Source organism: Lethenteron reissneri, chromosome 29, assembly GCF_015708825.2.
Source record: "Lethenteron reissneri isolate LAM-NWPU_2019-01 chromosome 29, ASM1570882v1, whole genome shotgun sequence".
Taxonomy (NCBI): Eukaryota; Metazoa; Chordata; class Hyperoartia; order Petromyzontiformes; family Petromyzontidae; genus Lethenteron; species Lethenteron reissneri.
Window position 1 is genome coordinate 4,141,210 of NC_083807.1, and position 24,048 is coordinate 4,165,257.

Consider the following 24,048-nt stretch of genomic DNA (forward strand, 5'->3'; position numbering starts at 1 on the left):
CTCTCTCATCATCATCACGGTGGCTAGGAGATGTTAACTACCTCGCCTGGTATACGGGAGGTCGTGGATCCGATGCTGATGCCTGCTGCATATTTGAGGTTTGCGTGTCTCTCTCTCTCATCATCACGGTGGCTAGGAGATGTTAATTAACGACCTTGCCTGCGATACAGGAGGTCGTGGGTCCGATGCTGACGCCTGCTGTATATTTGAAGTCTGCGTGTCTCTCTCTCTCATCATCGTCATCACGGTGACTAGGAGATGTTAATTAACGACCTTGCCTGGTATACAGGAGGTCGTGGGTCCGATGCTAACACCTGCTGTATATTTGAAGTTTGCGTGTCTCTCTCTGTCATCATCATTATCACGGTGACTAGGAGACGTTAATTAACGACCTTGCCTGGTATACAGGAGGTCGTGGGTCTGATGCTGACGCCTGCTGTATATTTGAAGTTTGCGTGTCTCTCTCTATCATCATCATCACGGTGGATAGGAGATGTTAATTAACGACCTTGCCTGGTATACAGGAGGTCGTGGGTCCGATGCTGACCCTGACGCCTGTGTATTTGGAGTTTGTGTCTCTCCCCGTGGATTTTCTCTTTAGAAACGTGTGTTTAGAGTATTTGGCTGCTATAGATTTCCACATGATAAGCCACTTTGTTGAGCTATCATTTGTGGCCAGGTCGCTTCTGAAAAATAGCTATATAGCTCAGTAGGCCTTGCCTGGTAAAATAAAAAAAAATAGTTTAGTTTTAGTTTATAAGACGAAAATAAACTTTTGATAAACCTTATCACATAATGGCTGGTATAATAAACCCACACAACATCAATTCGATGGTGATTATTCAATTGAAACAGGACCAACTCACTCTCCCATGCAGCAGAACAAACAAGTTCACATGGGGCCCTCGCTAAAGAATGGGTACTATAATCCCTCCCCATGACTTTTGAAACCTGTAAATTCAGCACAGTAATAAACGCGGTTATTGCTGGCATATAAAAGGCGTCTGACTCATTTATTTCTTTCTGAGAAAAAATAATGATGCAGCAGCCCTTCGTTAAGCAGAACATAAACTTTACGTTATCATATCGCCTCCCCCCAAAACAATGTATTACTCACGTTTGTTAAACTTAATCCTGGCTGTACGTGATAAAAACCTTATTCTGCTGTAAGAGATAGAATAATGGAATGCAGAAAACGAAATGGTCAACCCGAGGTTTTATTAGACTGACATCTAATTAGTTTCGGTGATACATTTCGCATGACCCATGTCAATGGCTATTGATCGGAAAACATCGATTTAATTCAGTCTATCAAAACTTGACAAAGTCCTGGGAGACAGATTGATTTTGGAGTTAGCAAATTCCAGCTGCTTAGCATTTTAGCACGTAAAATTCCGATCCGTCAAAATATGATGTTGAACGTGTATGTGCGTGCATGGAAACTACAAACGTGGATTTCTCAGGGGCTCTGTGCTGTTGTCCGGGTTCTCCCGTGTGTTGTTCGGGAATGATGTACGACGTTTCGCTCCACGTGCTGCGTGATGCATCACGCCGAACTACACTGGGCGGCGCAACCCGAAGACACATCGGAAGAAACCGCAACAAGTTGAAATAAAATAAATTAACTTTGCATTCAAAGGAGGCTTCCAGTGACGGAATACAACAAATTGGTCCACCGAAACAGCATTCCATTATGAGAGAGAGAGAGAAAAACATCAATATCGTGACGGCGACCACGTCTGGCATTGAGTGGATGTAGTTCAATCCAAAGGAATGCTTGGAAGCAGGGACGGGTTGTGATGAAATCATGTTGGGTTATTATTAGCCGTGACTTGGCAACCTCGTGTTATATAGATTAGCCTATATAATGTATGCACGGGGCGTGCTCGCATGAAGTCAATGTTGAACGTACATATATATATGCACACACACACACAGCACTTTCTATACTTACCCACGCGACATATGCATAGTCATATTCGAAGTAATTACTGAATGTTTAAAATAAAATAAAAAGTAGTGTCAAGCATACTCGCATCGCATATTCCACAACACATAAATGACAAGCGACAATTCTCTGTGTATCCTGGAACGAGCTCTTGGGCCAAAAGTGTTGAGAGCGAGCACCGTTTGGACATCACCCCCCAAAGTGCCGATGCTTTTTTTTTGGTTCTCTCTCACCAGGATACTCATTTGAGGCTGAGTCCACCTCGGGGAGGCCCACGACCGGTTCGGACCACCTTCACTGATGTTAACCGTGGCCGGGAATCGAACTCGTCGAAGCTAAATTCGGAGCGTACCTCCCAACCCCTCCATCACCAACACGCGCACACACGCGCACACTATATTTATTGCGCGTGCACATAAGGAATATATATTAACAAAAAAACAACATACACACATATATATACAGCGGCAAGCAAATTGATATACTACACAGAGATCCATCCATTTCCCCTTTGGTAAGAGACTCTTTGCATTGCTGCTGCTGCTGCTGCTGTTTTTCCATGGGTGTTGAAACACGGAGCTGTAAGGATACGGGGCCATCATTCATCGGGAAACGGGTTAAGCCGGAGCGCTGACGTCAGGCGGCTGTGCAAAGTGGAGAGGCAGCAGGAGGAGGAGCCGGCATCGAGCTGGGCAGAGGGGAGAGGGAGGGGAGAGATAAGGGAGGGGGGGGGTGTGGAAGGGATCCAGGACTCGTCCGCTCACAGTCTCGACCGCACGGCGACTCAACGAGGCGAGAAGGGGAGCAGAGAGGAGGAGTAGTAGAGCCACCCCAACTCTCTCCCTCCCTGTCCTCCAGCCCGCTCCTCTGCATTGCTCTTACCAGCCGGGCCCAGGCAAAGCGCACGGCAGCACGGCACCCCTCTCTTACTCTCGTTCCAACACCACCTCCACTACCATCCGTTCGCCCGACACTCCGTACACTCCCAACAACACTGCCATCCACCCGCTCTCTCCTCCTTCACTCCGTACACTCACATGCACCCCTCTCTCCTCCCAACACCACGACGGCCATCCCCCTGTACCCACCCACCCACCCCACCGCTCCTCCCTGCCCCTCTGCCCCTCTGCGATGGATACGGACTGGGTCGTGATTTCAGCAGCGGCTGAGAGAGTGCGCCTGGCGGCTCGAGACGAGAACAGCGCGGATTCGTATCCTCGTGTGCACGTGTGATAGACACTCCTGAGCGCGCGTCTCTTCTTCCCGCGTGTGTCTGTCTGTCTGTCCCTGTAAGCCTCGCTCGTTGTGTGTGTGTGGTCATCTCCTCGTGCTGTCTCCCGTTAGGCACTTTTGCTTGCTTATCCGTCTTGTCTCTTTAAAACTAAGAAACGCAACCTCGCTCACTCACTCACTCCAACAACAGCCACCACTTTTGTTTTCTCTCCTCCTCCTCTTCCAAGACACACCTCCCTCCCTACCTCCTCTCAAAGTCCTCCTTGCGCGACTCCTGTCCTCCCTCCTCCTCCCTCCTCCTCCATCATCATCATCCATCCTCCTCCTCCTCGGTCTTGCCGCGTTGCCCGAGTTGCCCACACACGCGCACCCCGATGCTGGGCTCTCAGGGCCGGGGAGTCCAAGCGCCGCTGCCGTCTCGACCGTGCCCGGCAGGGCTGAGCCTCGACCCCAGCGCGTTCCATGTCTCCGTGGCAAGCCTAGGAGGAGAAGTCCTCCTCCTGCTGCTGCTGCTGCTCCTACCGCCGCCGCTCTGGTGGCGGGCTCCGCGTCCGTGCCTCCAGTGCGAGCTCCCGTTGGCCGGCCCGGACACATGCAGGCAAAGAAGCGCTACGTCCTAGTGTCAGCGGGCGTCTGTCTACTGCTTCTCTTCTACCTGGGCGGCGTGCAGTTCGGGCAGCTGGTGGCGGCTCGCGGGGGCTGCAGCCCGCAGCTGGTGGCGCGCGAGAACAACGCCGCCGCCTCCGACAACCCGCCAGGATGCCGCCGCTGGCCGGCGTGGGTCGGGCTCCGGCTACCGGCCGGCTTGCCCGCGATGGACGAGGAGCAGGAGGATGGCGGGGAGGAGGATGGGGACGGGGGGCAGCAGGAGGTCGAGGCGATGGGTTCGATCCCGGACGAGCGAGCAGCAGTAGGAGGAGGCGGCGGTGGTGGTGCTGGAGGAGGAGGAGGCGGTGGGGGGGTAAACGTGTCGCCCCGACGCAGACGCGAGATCTGGGACAGCGTGTACCGCGGGAGACGCTGTCGCATGGAGAGCTGCTTTGACATCAAGCTGTGCGAGAGGAACGGCTTCTGGGTGTACGTGTACCCGCAGCAGCAGCAGCAGCAGGGCGGCAAAGCCGAGAAAATCTCCGAGAGCTACCAGAAGGTCATTGCCTCCATCCAGGAGTCGCGCTTCTACACGCAGGACGCGAGCAAAGCGTGCCTCTTTGTGCTGGCCATAGACACCCTGGACCGAGACTCCCTCTCCGGTCACTACGTGCACAACGTGAGAGCCAAGATCCAAAGCCTGCCGCTCTGGAACAACGGCAGAAACCACCTGGTGTTCAACCTGTACTCGGGGACATGGCCCGATTACACGGAGGAGCTGGACTTCGACATTGGCCAGGCGATGCTGGCCAAGGCGAGCATCGGCGTGGAGAACTTCAGGCCGAACTTTGACGTGTCAATCCCCTTGTTCTCGAAAGACCACCCGCAGAAGGGCGGCGAGCGAGGCTTCCTTGAGCAGAACAGCATTCCGCCCACCAGAAAATACCTGTTGGTGTTCAAGGGGAAACGCTACCTGACCGGCATCGGCTCGGACACCAGGAATGCCTTATATCACGTCCACAACGAACAGGATATCATTCTGCTGACCACCTGCAAGCACGGCAAGGAATGGTGGAAGCACAAGGATGCCCGCTGCGACAGGGACAACCAAGAATACGAGAAGTGAGTTCCCATCGAATTGCTCCTCCGATTGTATGCTGCAATGCGCTGTTGTACAACGAGAGGGGTGCGTGACGTTTGCGCGAGGTCGTTGCAATTCGAACTCCTTTCGAAAGTGGTTTGGAAGTGGATATATCGCATTGGGTGGTGTTGGTGTGCTCATCATCATCATCCTGTATCTCACCGTGACCATAATAGTAACTCTTGTCACTCAACCCCGAAGCTAGCGTGAAACTTCAACAGTTCAGTCCCCACGTCGCATGCTAATAATGATGCTTGTGCTGCACATTGTTAATCTACTCTTTGTCAGGCATGGTGGTACAGCATGCTATGATTGGTTAGTACAGAACTTTGGTTCGGATATCACTCACCACTGATGTTCGCCGTGGCCGGGTATTAAACTTGGGCAACCATGGATTTAAATCCAGCACCTACTAATTACGCTACCAAACTTGGCACCGAACAAACTTGTATTCTAAACCAAAAGCGTATCTCGAACACACCAATTCTTTGTTCTTGGCCCCTTTAACCTGACCTAATGAATCACCAACTCCCAGTCCTAAAATCATTCTTTGAAAGAAGTTACGAAGTTACTTTTTGCACAGTCGCGCGCACACACACACAAATATATTGTTCCAGCCACGACGCCAGGTGAGTTTGCCGAATGGACAATTGCATTGACGCTGAATTTGTGGCCGTCGGCGATGCGGTTTTTTTTTTGGTTGACAGGCGTTATAAATTTCGATTTAAAGCTTTCGTGACTGCAAGGATTCATCTTCTTCACCTGAGGACGGCTGCTTGCGTTGTGGCCGAAACGTCGTGAAATTATTTAATTATGTTTTATTTTTATTATTGTATTACTTCTCTTCTACGTGACTTTACCGAAAGAACCAAGAAGGCGTTACGAAGGCGCGGAATTGCTTTGAGCTTTGACGCAACGCAATCTGCCATACATTGTTGTTGACACAGAAGGGGGGGGGGAGTTGCATGAGAGGGTAGGGTGATAATTGCGAACCGTTATTAATCACCTCCTACTGTTAAACCCGCGGAATACTTAGGAGCCCGATCGTCAGGAACAAGGAGTGGATATAAATAAACACCCAATTACTTATTATCATGAGCCCAATGCCCCGTGGTGGTGGGGTGTGGGAGGGGGGTGAACGTACAATTATCAACATAATCACAAGAGTATAACAGAATGCATGGGGGGGGGGGGGGGTGAGGCCACGCATTGTCTTGACGTTAGAGGAAGCAATACATCAAGGAAGTGATAAGTACGCAACATTCGCAATAGATTAGGATATTGGATAATACACTTCAAACAATGTCCCTTTGTCTTGTAAGGCATGATCACATACGTGTTAAGTGTCAGACGGTTATTAATAGTCAAAGTGATGGACATTTGTGACAGCCCACTAAAAATACACTGACAAAGTTCGGAGCCGGTGTGTAGGGGGGGGAGTTGGCTCTGCTATTTTATTTTTACTGCCCAGCTGGGAGGAAAAGGGATGTTAAGTTAATGGGCAATTGAGCCTTTGTGCATGCTTTTTTTGTTAGATACAGTTGCTAAACTACCACTAGACGAGCCCTTTTTTCGCTCTCGTAATATTCGAGTAAATTAGTATACAACGTTGTGTTGTCATCAGTGCGCAGAGTATAAGGGTAACATTTTGCTGAAGCTTCTCTTTCGCCTGTGACTCCTAAAGATAAACACTTTGTATGGGGGAATCGTTGGTTGTTCTATTAGTACACGTCTTGGAATGGATAGGAGTACCCACATATTATTACGGCAACGCACGTGACTTTCTGCTGATGGACCAACTACTGCCGTGGACTCATTTATCGGGCGCCACGGTGGCGAGATGTTAACTACCTCGCCTGGTATACAGGAGGCCGTGGGCTCGATCCCGACCCTGACGCCTGCTGCTGTATATTTGGAGTTGGCGTGTCTCTCTCTCTCTCATCATCATCACGGTGGCTAGGAGATGTTAACTACCTCGCCTGGTATACAGGAGGCCGTGGGCTCGATCCCGACCCTGACGCCTGCTGCTGTATATTTGGAGTTTGCGTGTCTCTCTCTCTCATCATCATCACGGTGGCTAGGAGATGTTAACTACCTCGCCTGGTATACAGGAGGCCGTGGGCTCGATCCCGACCCTGACGCCTGCTGCTGTATATTTGTAGTTTGCGTTTCTTTCTTCCTGTGGTCACGTGGATTTGTCTCCGAGTCCTCCGGTTTGTCCCTCCACATTTAGAATGAGCATGCGTTTAGAGTTACTCTTTGGTTCTTGCGGTAAAGTCACGTGGAAAGGAAATAAAATAAATAATAGAATACGACGTTTCGATTGCAACACAAGCAACCTAATCAGGTGTGGATGCAAGCTCGGAGAGAGACACATATCCAGAGAGAGAGACAAACACATAACACCTCGTCACGGAGGCGTTGTTTCTCTGTGTCTCTGTGTGTGTCTCTCTGCGTGTGTCTCTCTATGTGTCTCTCCTCTGTGTCTCTCTCTCTGTGTGTTTGTCTCTCTCTCTCTCTGTGTCTCTCTCTCTGTGAATGTGTCTCTCTCCGTGTCTGTGTTTGTATCTCTCTGTGTATGTGTCTCTCTCCGAGCTTGCATTCACACCTGATGACGGTTGCTTGTGTTGCAATCGAAACGTCGAATTATATTATTTATTTTATTTACTTTCTACGTGACTTTACCGAAAGAACCAAAGAGTAATGCCTGCAGTCACAAAAGCTTCAAATCAAGTACGCGTTTAGGGTATTTGGCTGCTGTAAATTTCCACGCGATAAGCCACTCTGTTGGGCTACCATTTGTGGCCAGGTCGCTTCTGGCAAAAAAAAAAGCTGAACAAGTGATGGATATTTGTGGGCCTTACCTGGTCAAATAAAAACAAACTGTTTAGTTTACACCGCTTTTGTCGACACAGCCAGTGAGGATTTTTTTTAAACTTGCACCTTCATTTCAACTGCAACCGCCAGTAGATGGAATCGAACTGGTGTGCTAACCAACACGCCATGGCAGTAGCATCCTGGCCTATATATTGTTTTAATAACACAATAACTATCTCTGGAGTCTGGCATGCAATACGCTAAGGCTGAGAAATTGAGCACATTTAATTGCGAGGGGAGAAGATTGCTTATACTGCACTGTATGTAAATCTACATTATTTGGCAATTGAGTTTGGCTGAGTGGAGGAGTTTTAAGAGCTCAAAAATTTGCTGTGTTGACATCAAAAGGATAGCACCATTCAAAGTGTTTAATGGTTTACTTGATTATCCTTTCACTCTTTCCATTCTAGAGAAGCACAATACAGCAAACTGCCTTTTCAGGGCCTTTAACTTAAATTTGCGAGGACAATATTTGACCGCATTGTTGGCACCGGCTCTGCTTTTTTTTTTGCAAAAGAAGAGTGCCTTGGGATCTTTTGTGTCCACAGGACCAATTTTTGTGGCAAGTCGCAGCCATCACCCCCCCCCCCGCCGCCCCCTCTGCTTCTGAAAGCGTGCTTCTTTTGCGATAACCATCCCACCACAGTACACGGAGCGAGATTGTATTACGCCACTCTTATATGCAAGTAAAGGTGGCGAACGTGTAATGCCTCGCATAACGGTGAATGGGAAGTGACAGTTTTACAAGGTGTGAGAAAACGCACCATATGTCTGGCGCTGTAACATTTTGGCTCGTGTGTTTTTTTTCCCTAATATAACAGGGCAAATTGTTTTGCGACTGTAACTGGTCTAGCCTCCGACCAAGCACCCCCCCCCAACCCCTAACCTAGCGCTGCACTGTATTCGTTTTTGGATTGTAAACGGTTAAGGCGCAGCCCTGCAATTGCTTGTTCATGTCACTGCTGGATGAAAAGTCCTCCATTAGAGGGAGCTTTAGGCGGCCCCCTCAAGATGATGTTTTTTGCGTGACCTTCCACACTGACCAGGCATCTTGGAAGAGACGGTGGGAGTATCCGCACTTTATTTCGCCAAGACAGTGGCATACCAATTTATAGTGCGGAGTGGACGGTGACGGGGGGTAGGGGTATTTAAGAAACTTGCTCAATGCTTGAAGTGCCTTTCTTTGCTGTGGAGATCAAATCGACAGGACAACCTTTCGAATTGCAAGTCTGGTCCGACTAGCCATTACGCCGAGGCAGCCACCCTCGTGTATTGTAAGGACCTGTAACTTTGCTTTCTTCTCCTGGGCTGCTCTGTGGCGAAGCACTTTCGACTGTGCCGTCGTCCCTGCAGGATGCCAAGTAACTGGTAAGTGGGAGATTGGGAGAAGATTCTCTGAGCGCCTCCTGAGGGTGCCGATTCATCTGCACAAGGCATGTTGAGGGAATGAGCTATTCTTCATTCCAATGTCTCGCCACAGCAGCTCAAAATAAAGGGTTTAACTTACCCGCGTGTCTTATATTGATTTTTTTTACCGTGGTTGCTGGGCACACACTCAAACGACACAGAACAACAAGCGGGCGGCTACAAACGGCACTTTTGAAGCTGTATTAGATAGATGAATTCGTATGTTTATTGATTTGCAGAAGGTTACTGAAATAACTTTGGTAAGAAAGGAAGGGAAGGGAATTGCAAAGTTGAGGAGGAGGAGGCGGCGGCGGTAAGAAGCCCAAGGGGGTGGGTGGGGGGGTGTGTTGTGACTTGGTTGTGTTAACACATCGTGGATGAGACGACACAGTTTGTCAGAGTCCTCAACGCGAGTGGTGCGATCAATGAGTTGAAGTTCATGGGAACGGTCACCGTTGTCGTAGTAGTAGTAGCGATACAAAAACACACGAGTCCTAACTGGATGGCTGACCGCGGGTGAACGCGAGTAACCAGAGTGATGCGGTCAGTACTTGATCATCAATCAACCCGGTTGCTTTGTGTTGAATTGTTTAAAGTGCGCAGGGCGAGTTAGGGGACTGGTTACTAGATCGCCGTATTTCAACCTCAGCAAAAATTAGTTTGGCGTTAAGGAAGCTGTGGAACGGAAAAGAGAAGAAACTCTCTAATTGGGAATGAACGATGAGTGGATCCTCTTGGTTCGTTTGATAAAGTCACGTAGAAGGAAAATAATAAAATAAAATAAATAAAACATAATAAAACAATTCTCACGACGTTTCGGCCACAACGCAAGCAGCCGTCTCCACCTGAAGACAGCTGCTTGCGTTGTGGCCGAAACGTCGTGAGAATTATTTTATTATGTTTTATTTTTATTATTTTATTATTTCCCTTCTACGTGACTTTACCGAAAGAACCAAGAAGATGAATCCCTGCAGTCACGAAAGCTTTAAATCGAAACGATGAGGGGAGTTTAGCCCTCACCACGGTGGTGGTGGAGGGAGGTGGAGGAATCACCTCCGATGAACACGGCAGGCTGCGTACGGCGCGAAAGAAGTTCAACACACGTACATGCCGAGTGAAGTTTAACATGGCATCCGGTAACAGGCTGCAGTGTTGGGCAGCTTCGTGACGCTGAGAAACAGATAACTCTTTAGCTGCATTAGTTCGAACATTTGCACGTGGCTTTACCGCATCATCCCCTTTGTGCCCAAATGCACGAATAATGTCCCACGCTCAAGCCTCGAGTGTGCGTGCAGCATGTAAAGCTTATTTATAGCCGTAAGCAGAAGTTTGTATTCTTATAGTTTAAGTACTTTCCTGTACCGTGGTTCAATTGCTCTGTCATTGTTTTACCCATTTTCGACGAAGCGTGTTAATGGTATTCAAGTTCAAATTAAGGCGCGTGCATTGAACGTAATGAAATGAAAATAAACAGTGATACGACATTGCACCAGCTCGCATAGACAAGAGTGTGAAGCAAGCCAAAGTAGTTTAGTTGAGTGTTGTAGTGTATTATTATATTATTGTATTATTATATTATATAATAACAAATTTGATTATATAATATTATTATAATATTTTATTAAGTTTTATTTTTATTTTTTATTATTTCCCTTCTACGTGACTTTACCGAAAGAACCAAGAAGATGAATCCCTGCATTCACGAAAGCTTTAAATCGAAAAATGTTGTATTATATTTATGACAAATGTGTTCATATCCTGATCACTGTAGTAATACTAATACTGATGCATCCATCTGTCAATCCACTGCTGAATGAAGACCTCCAACATGCTCTGTCTGGTCAATGGTGTTTTTGACCCTACGTCACCACGCCAGTGAGTGCAGATTGGTGAAGTTGGGCAAGGTTGAGTGAAAAGGAGCATTCTCTCGACTGGGTTCAGATGTCACTCACCGATATTGGCCAGAGGTGGGAATTAAACACGTGTCGGGGGTGGGTTCAGAGAACAATGCATTAGCTGGCAAATAAAATCACCAGCGGATGTTCAGACACTGGAGGTAATAAACATGCACTCGCATGCAGACACGTTCTCTTGCTAACAACTGTAAAGCTGTCACTGTCACACACACACTCACCGGTACACCGTTACCAGCTGGCTGTTTCAAAAATAGACGCCCCCCCCTCCCTATTGTGAATTGCTAGCATAAGTCCAAAAGATGGAGATGACTTTAAAATGGATTGTTTGCAAATCAATTGGAAATCGGGATACCTAAAGTGTAGATATGCCTGAAAGTGTGATGCGTGATATGCCGTTGGACAATTATCACAATTCAAGCCCCTTCTGGTGAAAAGTTTGAAGATTCACCAAGGCGTTCCTGGGGGAGAAATAATAATGATTACATGGGAAAATGTTGAATCTAGTCATTAGACACAAGATATACGTAGAGCATTGTATCCACTCTGGCGTTGGGGAAGTAAGAAAAGTGGATTTGAAATACGCGAGCATTGAATTCATTTGATAGTGTTGCGGCAATGTCTTCAATGTCCTATTTCCCGAGCTCACAAACACTTAACAAAGACTATAGACGTTGGAACAATATATAACATTACCATTACTTACGTGGTGACGGATTATGTGTAGGTATCCAGTGTATTTTTTGTTTTCAACTGATCGAGAAACCATCATCGGCTCTTCCACTGCTGAATGGAGGCCTCCTAAAGCCACGGGGAGAGCATGGAAAATTAATTTAAAACACCTTAAAAAGGATTACACTCCCTAGATGGGCCCTGTTTGTAGGAATAATCTTTATGTTATACACATTTAAAACACTATCACAGGCTCTATGAGAATCTGCTTGTAAGGGCAACACAAACATATGATTAATATATGTGCACCTTTGTAATTGACACCAAACGTATAGCACAAAGGCTACCTATGACAAGGGTGTTGTGTTTCTCAAATGGGTATAGACTGCCAGCAAGGAGTGATCCTGCTATGTGGTTTTAGTGAGTTAAGTAATTAAAAAAAATGGGGTTGCCAAGTTCATCATGACAGCAGCACACACATACCCAGGTCACTTTCGGCATATGACAGTCAACCCGGTCTCTGAGTTCTCACCTGGTTCAACGAAATACACCTGAGCACATTACCTACTCCACAAACAGGCAGTGTCAATTCGCCGTTACTACACCTGCAGGATTGCAACTGCAAACAATAATGCTCAACAGAAGTTTGTTTCTGTTGCTGTTACATAAACCTGGACTACGTCGCAAAAGCTACAGATATTATTTAATAGCCTTGCATGCACACCGATTTTAGTTAAAAGCTTAGGGGAGAATGGGGACAGTGGTGGGGATTAAAAGTGGGGGTTGGGCTGAATAGTGGACTGTCCACCACGACTTCTTTTCCTTTTTCCTCCCTCGGCTTAAAACCTGCAAAGAAATTCCAAACAATTTCCCCCCCCAACAGTTTACCCATTACCCATTAGCAATGGTTGCGTCCCCTTGCAAGGGACGAACGGCAACGACAACAACAATAACACAAACATTGTCGGGCTTGTTTATGCATTGGCAGCAAAGGAGATGTTCTCTCTTGCACGATTAGTGTTAGCATACACGGGACAAACATTACAAGGAAATCGGTATTGGCATGCAAGGGAGCCCTGGGCCGGCCGAGGCCATGAGCATTGTCATGTTAAACGCACTGGGGCCACGGGGTCCCCTGAGAATTTGTATGCATCAGCATGTGTGTTGTTAAAACTAAAGGGGCGGAGAAGCTAGCCGCATGGGGGGGGGAGCGGGGGGGCTGTTGCCAATTGTTTTTGTGTGTCTGGAGGGGGGTGGGAGTTGGGATGGAGGGGGGCGGGTGGAGTGGTGGGGGGGTTAACGTTTGGTGGGGTCGTGTAAGAGGTGTTATTTAGGGAGGAAAAGAGGAAGGGGGCGAGAATGATGGGGGGTATAAGAGGTAAGCTGCTGCCGATGCTGTTGAAGGGCTGCAATTTTGCTGTAGGGTTTCGTCAGCAAAACGGACGCACGCGAGATGGGAACTGGTCAACTGCGCATCGCATGTCTGTGCCATCGGCTGCAGCTGGGAGCGCCATCTGAATGTTGCGATTTGAAAACACGGGCAAGAGGTTTTCGCCGCACACAAAACAAAAATGGGTGCTTTTTTCCAGCTTGTTTGTCTTTATTTTTTCAAGAAAAATGTCTCTGTTTCACAAGTGAATTCGGGGTGAGCGAAATCGTCGGGAAATCTAATCTGTTGCAATCTTGACATTTCTCATCCGTTCGGTGAAAGTTCGCATATATTGCAAATTACTCGACATTAACTTGAACATCCTGGTTGCTGTCCCGATGCGCGCCATGTGATACAATGTGCACATCTACTAGTTATTGCTCACTCTTTTCACACACGATAACATACAATACTTAAAAAAAAAAACTTTTATGACACACACACACACCACACTTTGATATACAAAAAGGTAAAAAGACAGCACCGCAATTACTTGCTGATGCCACTGCTGGCAGAAGGGGCCTCATCGAGACCCAGCGCTCGAGAGCCTGTCTAGAAGGTATTTGGCCTACTCTTCCACCTTGGCCAGACATCTTTGGAAGAGGTGTGTGTACCCTACACGTTGACCAATTTACACTGCTACAGGCATTGGCATTTAATAATTTTTTTGGATCGTTTCAACGGCACAGCAGGGGAGAATGAGCAGACCTGGGGGCCCCTGCAATACAAGTCCCGTGTCCTCACCATTAACCCACAGATGGCAGCATTCCATGAATGCGTTATATCATGTAAGAACATTGGGGGTGCCGTGGTGGCGAGATGGTAATAAATTTCGATTTAAAGCTTTAGTGACTGCAGGGATTCATCTTCTTGGTTCTTTCGGTAAAGTCACGTAGAAGGGAAATAATAAAATAATACAAATAAGACATTAAATTATTCTCACGACGTTATCTGCATTTCCCATAAATATGCTAAATTCCTCTTGATATGCAAATTCCTTTGTCAAGGCGCCCCTTCGGCCCTCCAACCCAGCTTAAATATACGCTGCCAAGCATGGTGGTGCTCATTCAGACGCTGTCTTTCCGACAGACCTGTTCTTCACCTGAGGACGGCTGCTTGCGTTGTGGCCGAAACGTCGTGAGAATTATTTTATGTTTAATTTGTATTATTTTATTATTTCCCTTCTATGTGACTTTACCGAAAGAACCAAGAAGAGATGGTAATAATTACCTCGCCTTGTATGCAGGAGGTCGTGGGTTCGATCCCGACGATGATTCCTGCTCTAATTTGTAGTTTTTGTGTCTCTCTCTCTCCCCATGTTTGTGTAGATTTTTCTCTGGGTCCTCCGGTTTTTCCCGTCACATTTCGAATCGATGTGCATTTAGAGTATTTGGCTGCTACACATGTCCACGTGATGATAAGCCACGTTGCGTTGAGCTATCGTTTGTGGCCACGTCGCTTCTGAAAAAGAGCGGCATAGCTCGGTGGACTTGACCTGGTCAAACATAAAAAAAAATAGTTGTGAAAGTAAATATTTACATGTATAAACATCCAATTAAAGTGAAGTCGTATTTTATTTCCTCCTAAAATGTGTGTGTGTGTGTGTGTAAAACATGTAATTCAATAAAATAATAATTGCAGTGGTGCAATTAGAGACCTGAAATCCTCATAAATGGATGCTTGGAAGCCCTATAATTACATAAGCTGCGTATTTGGAAAGTAAATAATACATTTCTTGAACCCCCCAGTTTCCAATCATGGTGATGGCCTGTTTGTGTACACTTATTATTATTATACACATTAACACACAGTCTTAGCTCAATAATTACATTGCACGTGTTGACAGTTTTGGTTCCTGATGATTATCAAACTATCACATTTAGTGCCGCACATTTATTCATACGTCTTTGGAAATCATATCATACTATTAGAATTGTGGTTGTTCTGAACGTGACGATAGACCCTTTTAAGTAATGTATCTTTGAGGCAGGGAGGTGGAATTGAGTGAGTAAGCATTAAAGGAAGGAGTAGAGACGCTCTAAGGCTTATATTATTGATAACACGTCAACTGCAGCAAGTTGCCATTAGCAGAGCAAATGGAGAACCTTTGATAATATGACAAAAAAAGAGGATTAACAAACTGGCAGTGCGTAGCATTTATGAGTTTTTTACAGCAGCTCTGTCACTCCACTGCTGGATGAAGTCATGGGGATTGTTTGGCCGTATTTCACCACACCGGTGAGTGTGTGGGTTGGTGTCAGAGGTCGCAACCGGGTACCCGATACCCGTACCCTACCCGATACCCAGCTACCCGTACCCGGCCGGGTACGGGTACCCGTTTGCGACCCTGGTGCGGCCGGGTACGGGTACGGGTAGCCGCACGTGACTCACGCCAACCAATGAGTGAGAAGGCCGTGAGTCACTGGTGAGTAACCGTTTGTCACTCATTTCCCAACGTCTTGTCTCTTCTCACAATTCAAGTTCTAGAATCAACCCACCCATGCCTGCAATATGGCTTCATCCCAGAGGTTGCAATCGGGTACCCTATACCCGTACCCTACCCGATACCCGGCTACCCGAGCCGGGTACGAGTACCCGTTTGCGACCCTGGTGCGGCCGGGTACGGGTAGGCCGTGAGTCACTGGTGAGTCACCGTTTGTCACTCATTTCCCAACGTCTTGTCTCTTCTCACAATTCAAGTTCCTAGAATCAACCCACCCGCGCCTGTAACATGGCTTCATCCCAGAGGTCGCAATCAGGTACCCGATACCCGTACCCTACCCAGACTACGTGTACGGCCAGGTATGGGTACGGGTACCCGTTTGCGACCCTGGTGCGGCCGGGTACGGGTAAGGAATCAAAACCCGTTTGCGACCTCTGGTTGGTGTACGGAGCCCCAGACTGGTTTGGATATCGCTCGCCACTGATGTTAGCCTTGGCCGGGAATTGAAGTCATATCGACGGGTTCATGGCACGGTCGCGCTAACAACTCTGCCAGAGCTCCACCAAGCATATACGAAATTGTAGACATTTATTTAACCAAGTCATAACAAGGTTTTGCTTAAATTAATAGGATACAGTTGCATTGCGATGCTTTCTTTGTAATGCCACATTTCTCATTATAAAACTGTGTTTTTACGTTTTCTCGGCTACTATGCAGTATTTAGAAACATAATCCACGTCATGCCTTAGCCCCAAGCTTTTCCAGACAATGTTTGTAATAACAGTGTACATATCTGTACAATGTACCTTATCGTCGTAGACATAACATATGCATCACGTTCCAGTGAGAGAGAAAAAAAAGACACTCACTTGATCCAATGCGATTCTTTACTTTAATGTCAAATATGCTTATAGTACTCCTAACAATGTCACTGTTTACCGACACATTTTCAAACAAAAGGGATGTTTCATTGGGGATCCGAGGATCCATCGTCCATCAATTTGCTTTGACCATATGTCTTTAATTATACAACATGCCTTTGAATTTGTGCAACAGGGACATCATTGTAAACATGGCTTAATTGATCATCTTGCCTTAATGTAAATTAATAATTCATAGCAGAACGCATACCCTTTGCCTCGGACCAAAAAAAATATGCATTGCAAATATGAAAATGCAGCTACAAAAAAAAATCATAATAATAACCCATCCCCCCCCCCGCTCAGTCAGAAATTGCTTCTGGAGAGCCAAGGTCGCTGGGCTTAGGCATCCGCCGACTACACTACAAACCACATGCTACATCCCACTGGATGTAGGAATGCATGTACCACCCAGGCAAGTCTGGGCATGTAAGTTACTCACGATTTCTTGGAATAACTGCTACTGGGTGAGCAAAATTGTTTTCATCTTCTTCCTCGCTTCCGAAAACCGGACTTATGGTCCACTGATATTATCACCGTCACTTGCATTTCACCTACGTAGCTCCTGAGAGGCCATTGACTGGCACACATCTCTTCACAGTCTGGGCGTGGCAAAGCGCAGGGGAACGGTTGTCACGTTCCACGGGAAGGGATTGCTCTTGCCACTGCTCGATTGTTCGGAACACGTCTTCGTTCCCAAACAGGAAATAAAACATCATGTCAGTCACGAAACGTTTCAAATAAGCACTATCACTGCATGTAAACTCTATTGATGTCGTTTTTAAGTGATGACTCTAGCAGCATATATTTTTGAGAGGTTTGAAAATGTTATTTTTGTGAATGCGAGTTTAAAATATGATCAATATTTTAACTTGTTCAATCATGCTACATTACATGTTGTTTTTTTAATTAAAAAAATCAAAGGTTATTTTTAAAATGTGTAATGTAGAACATAAGCCCTACAAATATATAATGTGTAATGTCAGAGGATATTTTTGGGAACCTTATTGAAGTATAAAACATCCTATCACACAAGATTCCTAATATGATAGGATCTTTTATTTGCAAGCGAGTGCTTTGTAGTGTCATATTTAGGGAGCCTTTAAACAATTTGCGTGAAGAGAGTGCACTTTATAGTATGGGCTGTAATTCAGTGTGTACGTGCTTTTCTTACAGCGGGTCATTAATCACCAAAATCAATGCACATGTAATAGGGAAAAAAAGTTGATTGATTAAAATGCATTAGATAAAACGTGTAGCCAGCCAGGTTTGTAACGGTATTAAGGGGTAAGAGTATTATATTTTGCTGTCGGGATTCACGGGAGCACTTTGCAGAATTGATATTTAGGACTTTATTAAATTTGGCGACTAATGAAAAGTTTCAATCATGCAGATTACAACAATAATTTGTCGGATGCACACGGGATGAACGTATGCGCTGGGAATGATTGTCCTATTTACGAGTCAAGATACCATGCTTCCTGCTTTTTTTAAATCCTTTATATTAAGTTTACTTGCTTGCTTGCGCGCTTACGACCGTGCAAATCTTTCGGTCGTTTTTTAACTCTCTTCCCGTGATCCAATCGAGCTGACATTTTGCACACAGACTCGTTGTGCGTGACAATTTATTTTCGTGAAATTTTTTTTCCAAAATGTTCCACTTTTTAGGGAATTTTTTTTATATTTAATTTAAAATACCAATGTGATAAAGATTAAACTCTTACTCAAGAAAAACAGAAATGAATAATAAAATAAAACCGATGCCACGCATATAAAGGATTTATAGTGAAAAACTTTGTTTTTACGGGTTAATTTTTTTGTTTCATATTCGTGTGACATCCTCTTGTACATTCAAGAAAAAACGCAATTGTGTCAAAAGTTGGCCGTGTAAATAAACCATTAATCATTTCACACGATGCCATCTTGCTCGGGAGGTATTGAAACCCATTCGGTGATCTCTGACATACGTTATTTGTGCCTACTGACACGTTGTGTGCCCAGTCTCTTCAGTCCAATCCGCTACACGCCTGTCCAGCATGTGTATATCATCCGTACCTTGCATTGTAATTGTAGTTATAACCACTTGCATGTATGTATGTGTATTTGGAGTGTCGCGGTTAGCGAGCTGCGCTATTGAACCCGGCGACCCGGGTTCGATTCCCTGCCACGGCTAATATCAGTTGGCAAGTGATATCAGAACCGGTCCATCTCCGCTAGGGCAAATCGACCTTAAAACAAATCAATTGTACCTGGTGTGTTTGTGTAAACATCAACGTTCATGGATGCTCGCTAAACGTCCCAACAGTCTGTTCAAGGCTACGCTGGCAGGGGGGGGGGGTCTTTGTTTTTAAATCCTTTATATTAAGTTCGCTTGCTTGTGTGCTTGCGTGCTTGCCTGCTTGCTTGCTTGCTTACGACCGTGCAAATCTTTCGGTCATTTTTTAACCCACTTCCCGTGATCCAATCAAGCTGACATTTCGCACACAGACTCGTTGTGCGTGACAATTAATTTTCGTGAATTTTTTTTTTCAAAATTTTACACTGTTTAGGGGAATTTTTTTTATATTTAATTACCAATTGCTTAATGGTGGAAGACAATCATCTGACCCATAGGTGGCAGCCATCTCAAGCCAGAATACGAGAGGACTCTAGCCGTCACGCATATAAAGGATTTATAGTGAAAAACTTTGTTTTTACGGGTTAATTTTTTTGTGTTTCACTTCAGTCCCGGGTGCAGGATGACACTGACATGGTGGTTCGCAAGTCTGTGAAATTTGCAACTTGCCACCCGGCGTGATGGTGTCATGCCGGCTGACAAGTTAGACATGGTCTCAGGTGGCACGTACAAGTTTCGTGCAACGCGTTGCATCGGCAGTGCGACAATTGGACGTCCGAGTTGAGGTGGAGTGAGCGGGAGGCAACGATTGCATGCGGCTTCGCCATGATTAGATCGCGGGCGTTCAATCACTGCCGAATCTCCGTGGTGTATCTGGGACCTTGGGTGTTACCGGTTTGTTTTTGTGCAAATGAAATAAAGTGGTGGGTATTTAATTGGAAAGCCACTTCGCCAGGGATCACGCTCAAATGCAAAACTACAATAAAAGCGTCACAGTTATACTACCTTTAAATGCATTTGGTGAATGGCAATGTTGCCAAAAAAAAAACACATGATGGTTGAATTAATGATGAAAGGCATGCTTATGAATGACAATTTTGAGATAAACGCTCACAACACAAAATACAGTACTTGCCTAGCATAAGTAAATAACTCAGTTGGATGGCCGTATTTGTTTTCCATTTGTTTTGAATATAACATTTGAGGATGCTATTTGCAGATTCATAAGATAGATATGTTGTTTGTAAGACGAAACATGTGGAGTCATATTTTCTAAAGCAACAACGTGCCATTCGTATCGACCCAGTTAAACCATCAGTGCTTACATACAACATGAATGTTGAATTGAATGAGAGCTAAATTCATGCACCAGCGCTTATCTTACGAGTTAGGGCAGTGCTTCTGAAACTGCAGTCTTAACGACCTCCCACAGAGCACTCCGTGCTTGCTCGCCATAAGGTGTGTGTACAACAGACGGCGGCTTAATCCGTAAATTAACATGAAGGCGCAGCCCTGCAATTGCTTGCTCAAGCACCCTGCTGACGGGGAAAGGGCCTCCAGTATAGAGAGCTCAAGATAGCCCCCTCTCCGGAGTGTTTTTAAATCCTTTATATTAAGTTCACTTGCTTGCTTGCTTAGGACCGTGCAAATCTATCGGTCGTTTTTTTAACCCACTTCTCGTGATCCAATCGAGCTGACATTTTCCACACAGACTCGTTGTGCGTGACAATTAATGTTCGTGAAAAAAAATGCAAAAATGTTACACTTTTTAGGACAAAAATATTATATTTAATTACCAATTGCTTAATGCTGCCATGCAATCATCTGACCCATAGGTGGCAGCCATCTCAAGCCAGAGGACGAGAGGACTCTAGCCGCCATGCATATAAAGGATTTATAGTGAAAAACTTTGTGTTTACGGGTTATACTTTTTTGGCTTTATTCTTCTCCGTTGGCAAATATGCAAAATGAATCAAACAACAACAACAACAACAAAAATCAGTAAACCTAAAAATATGGAGGGTTGCAATGACAGGCGTTTGCCATACAATAGTTTGGAATTTCCGATGTTTATCGTGTTTTTTTCTTCTTCTTCCAATCTTCTAATATTCATTTTAAGCACGCGCATTTTCATTTCACCCACTTCTCCTGGGCAAATTTTGTTGGCCTGCTTCTCTGCTGTCCGCGGTTTGGTGGAAATGATCAGATGGAAGACCCAAGAGTCGTGTAGGGTGCACTGAATTTAGAACAGGGCGATCCGTTTCTTACGTCAAATGCGGGCAATGCCTTTAAACGTGAATACATCAGCAATTGCAATTCTGCAATTGCCTCTATCGGCCACATATGGCAATGGGAGTTTTAAAACCCCACGGAGGTTCACCGACAGCGTGTAAGTGGAACCTTGCTCTGCCTATAAATATGGCTATACATGCAGTACTTGCCCGTGCTACTGCGATTAATATTGCTTCATTTCATCTTGCTTGAAGCCTATGGCTTCCACCCCGCCCCTCCAGCCCCATCTCCACACCTGCCTCAGTGCGTAGCCCTCTCCATCGCGCCAGCAACGCCTCCAGTGTATACTCAAGGCTCAGATCTACGCTGCCTTAAGGGGCTTTCCCTCCTTTCGACCTAAGGACTCCCCTGCGGTCATCAAATCCCTCCCTAACTATCGGCGGGCTGCCGTAACGTGGCTAATATCACAGCCTGAGATTGCAGTGCGGGACCGCCAGTAATTGAGGCGGTGCATTTAGGCAACGCTAAAACGCTATCTTTCGATAAAAAAAAAATTCCTTCGGGATTGTTTAAGGGAGTGTAAGCAAATCCTGTAGGCATTTTTTTGTGTGATAAATTATAAATTATTCCTACAGGTATTGCACAATTTAAGTTATGTTTATACATTTTCTTTATTTTTTATAAGGAGATGCAATTATTTTTGGACTTTGAAGGTTGTTATTTTTCTTTCCCCTTTCATTCCCTGGTATGCTTTGGTGTAATTTGCAGAATTTGGATTATGCTTGAGAGATCTCGGATATAAGATATGTTTCCTAACATTCTATGCTGCAGGCTAATACCGGGAAGAAACCTGTACTGACTACTCGCGTGATTTTTTTTTGTGTTTCCCTTATATTTGTTAATGAGTTTGACGACAAACGAATCTGGCGGGGGATCCGATTCCTCTGGTAAATGTATATCTCTGGAGTTTGTTAAGCAGCGTTTCGATGATCACAGACTCCTAATGGGGCGCTTGTTATGCATTCGCCGTGGCTGTTCGGAATTCGCGGTCGGCGTTCCGTGTGTGCCAACTTCCTTGACGAGGCACTCGAATGCAGATATGAGAGTGATCACAGCGATAAGTGGAATAAACAGGACGGGGGTTGGAGAAAGAAAAGGAGAGCTAATGGGCAGCATTATAAAGCAGTTAGGACAGAAGCCGCAGAGCCCTAACAGAAATGGTTGCTCCAGCTAAATTAGGATGGTTTGCACCAGCCAAATGTGTGGAGATTTAATCCCTACAGAGATTGCAGATTCAATGAGGAAATACCTGAAGGGGAGGAAAACCTGCGCACGGAAACAGAGTACAGAGGGAATTTGCGATGCTTATATTATAACGAAATAAATAGAAACATGTACACGTGTGTTAATACACTTGATCAGTATTCATCAAGCTTCTCGACACGCTCAAAAGAGATTTACAGTTCACACGTTGTAAATACATAAGAATACACTTACCATTTTTGTATTTAAGTTTTGCATATCGACGGTATGCGGCGTAAACGGATGCCGCCGTGGGGTTAATGGTGAGCCCACTGGACATGCAAATCCAGAGGTTACCGGCTGGAATCTATCCTGCAGTCAAAATACTGGGGAAAGTTATATTATTGGATCTTTTGGTAAAGTCACGTACAAGGGAAATATTAAAATAATAAAAATAAAACAATAAAATTCTCACGACGTTTCCTAACATTAGGACGCTGTCTTTGTGACAGCTCTGTTCTTCACCTGAGGACGGCTGCTTGTGTTGTGGCCGAAACATCGTGAGAAATTTTATTATGTTTTATTATTTTATTATCTCCAACTATTATTCACTCAATTTCTACTGCCTGTCTGTGAAGAAGGTCTGTTGTGTCAGGGCAGTGGATGAGCTTCATAACAGGCAAATATTATTTTATTATTTCCCTTCTACGTGACTTACCGAAAGATCTAAGAATATGAATCCCTGCAGTCACGAAAACTTTAAATCGAAATGGGGAAAGTTTAATTAATCATCCTCACACCTCTGCCCACCGCGCAGTGTATACTGGTTACATGGGTACGCCGAGTTAGTCGTGTGTGGCGGGTGAAAAGTAGGGGTACGCTCACCTCTTCCAAGATGTATGGGCAATGTGAAAGAGTCGTCGGCTAAACACCCCACGAACTGCCTCGAGCGGGTTCCCTTCTGCCAGCAGTGGCATGCGAGACAAACTTCAGGGCTGCACCTTTGCCGTTGCCATTTGCCTCTGAACGGAAAAAAAATTAACCCGTAAAAACAAAGTTTTTCACTATAAATCCTTTATATGCGTGGCATCGGTTTTATTTTATTATTCATTTCTGTTTTTCTTGAGTAAGAGTTTCATTTTTTATCACATTGGTATTTTAAATTAAACATGAAATTGTTTTTCCCTAAAAAGTGGAAAATTTCGGAAAAAAATTTTCACGAAAATAAATTGTCACGCACAACGAGTCTGTGTGCAAAATGTCAGCTCGATTGGATCACGGGAAGTGGGTTAAAAAACGACCGAAAGATTTGCACGGTCGTAAGCACGCAAGCAAGCAAGCAAGTGAACTTAATATAAAGGATTTAAAAAAACTGTACCGTATACTGATGACTCGCAGAAGGTTAATTAAGCTGTGGTTTCACACGCATACACCTTGTAAGTTATTATAACTATCTTCTTGGTTCTTTCGGTAAAGTCACGTAGAAGGGAAATAATAAAATAATGAAAATAAAACATAATAAATAAAGCTTTAAATCGAAAAATTATTATAACTACTGCAAGGCAACAGTTTAATTGTCCACTTAATATAGTAGTAGGTTTTTACCCTTTTAAACTGGTACAAAACTGACACCTTCATTGTACCAGTTTAAAAGGGTAAAAACCTACTACTATATTTTGCCACTGGTAAAAGAGATCTCATAATGTCCACTTAATAGTTCAGAAGTTTCTCCGTATACTTTTAATCCATTTTGTGTGAACAGCCCACGGTGTGTATAAAGTGGGCAATGGGAATTCATGCGTTGCTCTGATTAGTCACGATCCACTCTCTTTTTGTTTTATGCAACTGTGGATATTAATGTCAAATATCTTTCAAGCGCCGCACATA

General features: G+C 45.2%; 1 protein-coding gene across 1 annotated transcript in view; it reads left to right on the top strand.

Annotated features, from left to right (window-relative positions):
- The first annotated feature begins 2,714 nt into the window (after positions 1-2,714).
- Positions 2,715-24,048, top strand: part of LOC133349171 (exostosin-1-like) — a 168,926-nt gene continuing 147,592 nt past the window's right edge. Inside the window, exon 1 of the mRNA XM_061562439.1 lies at positions 2,715-4,891. Coding sequence (XP_061418423.1) covers positions 3,774-4,891 — 1,118 coding nt within the window. The 5' untranslated portion in view covers positions 2,715-3,773. The remainder of the gene's footprint in view (positions 4,892-24,048) is intronic.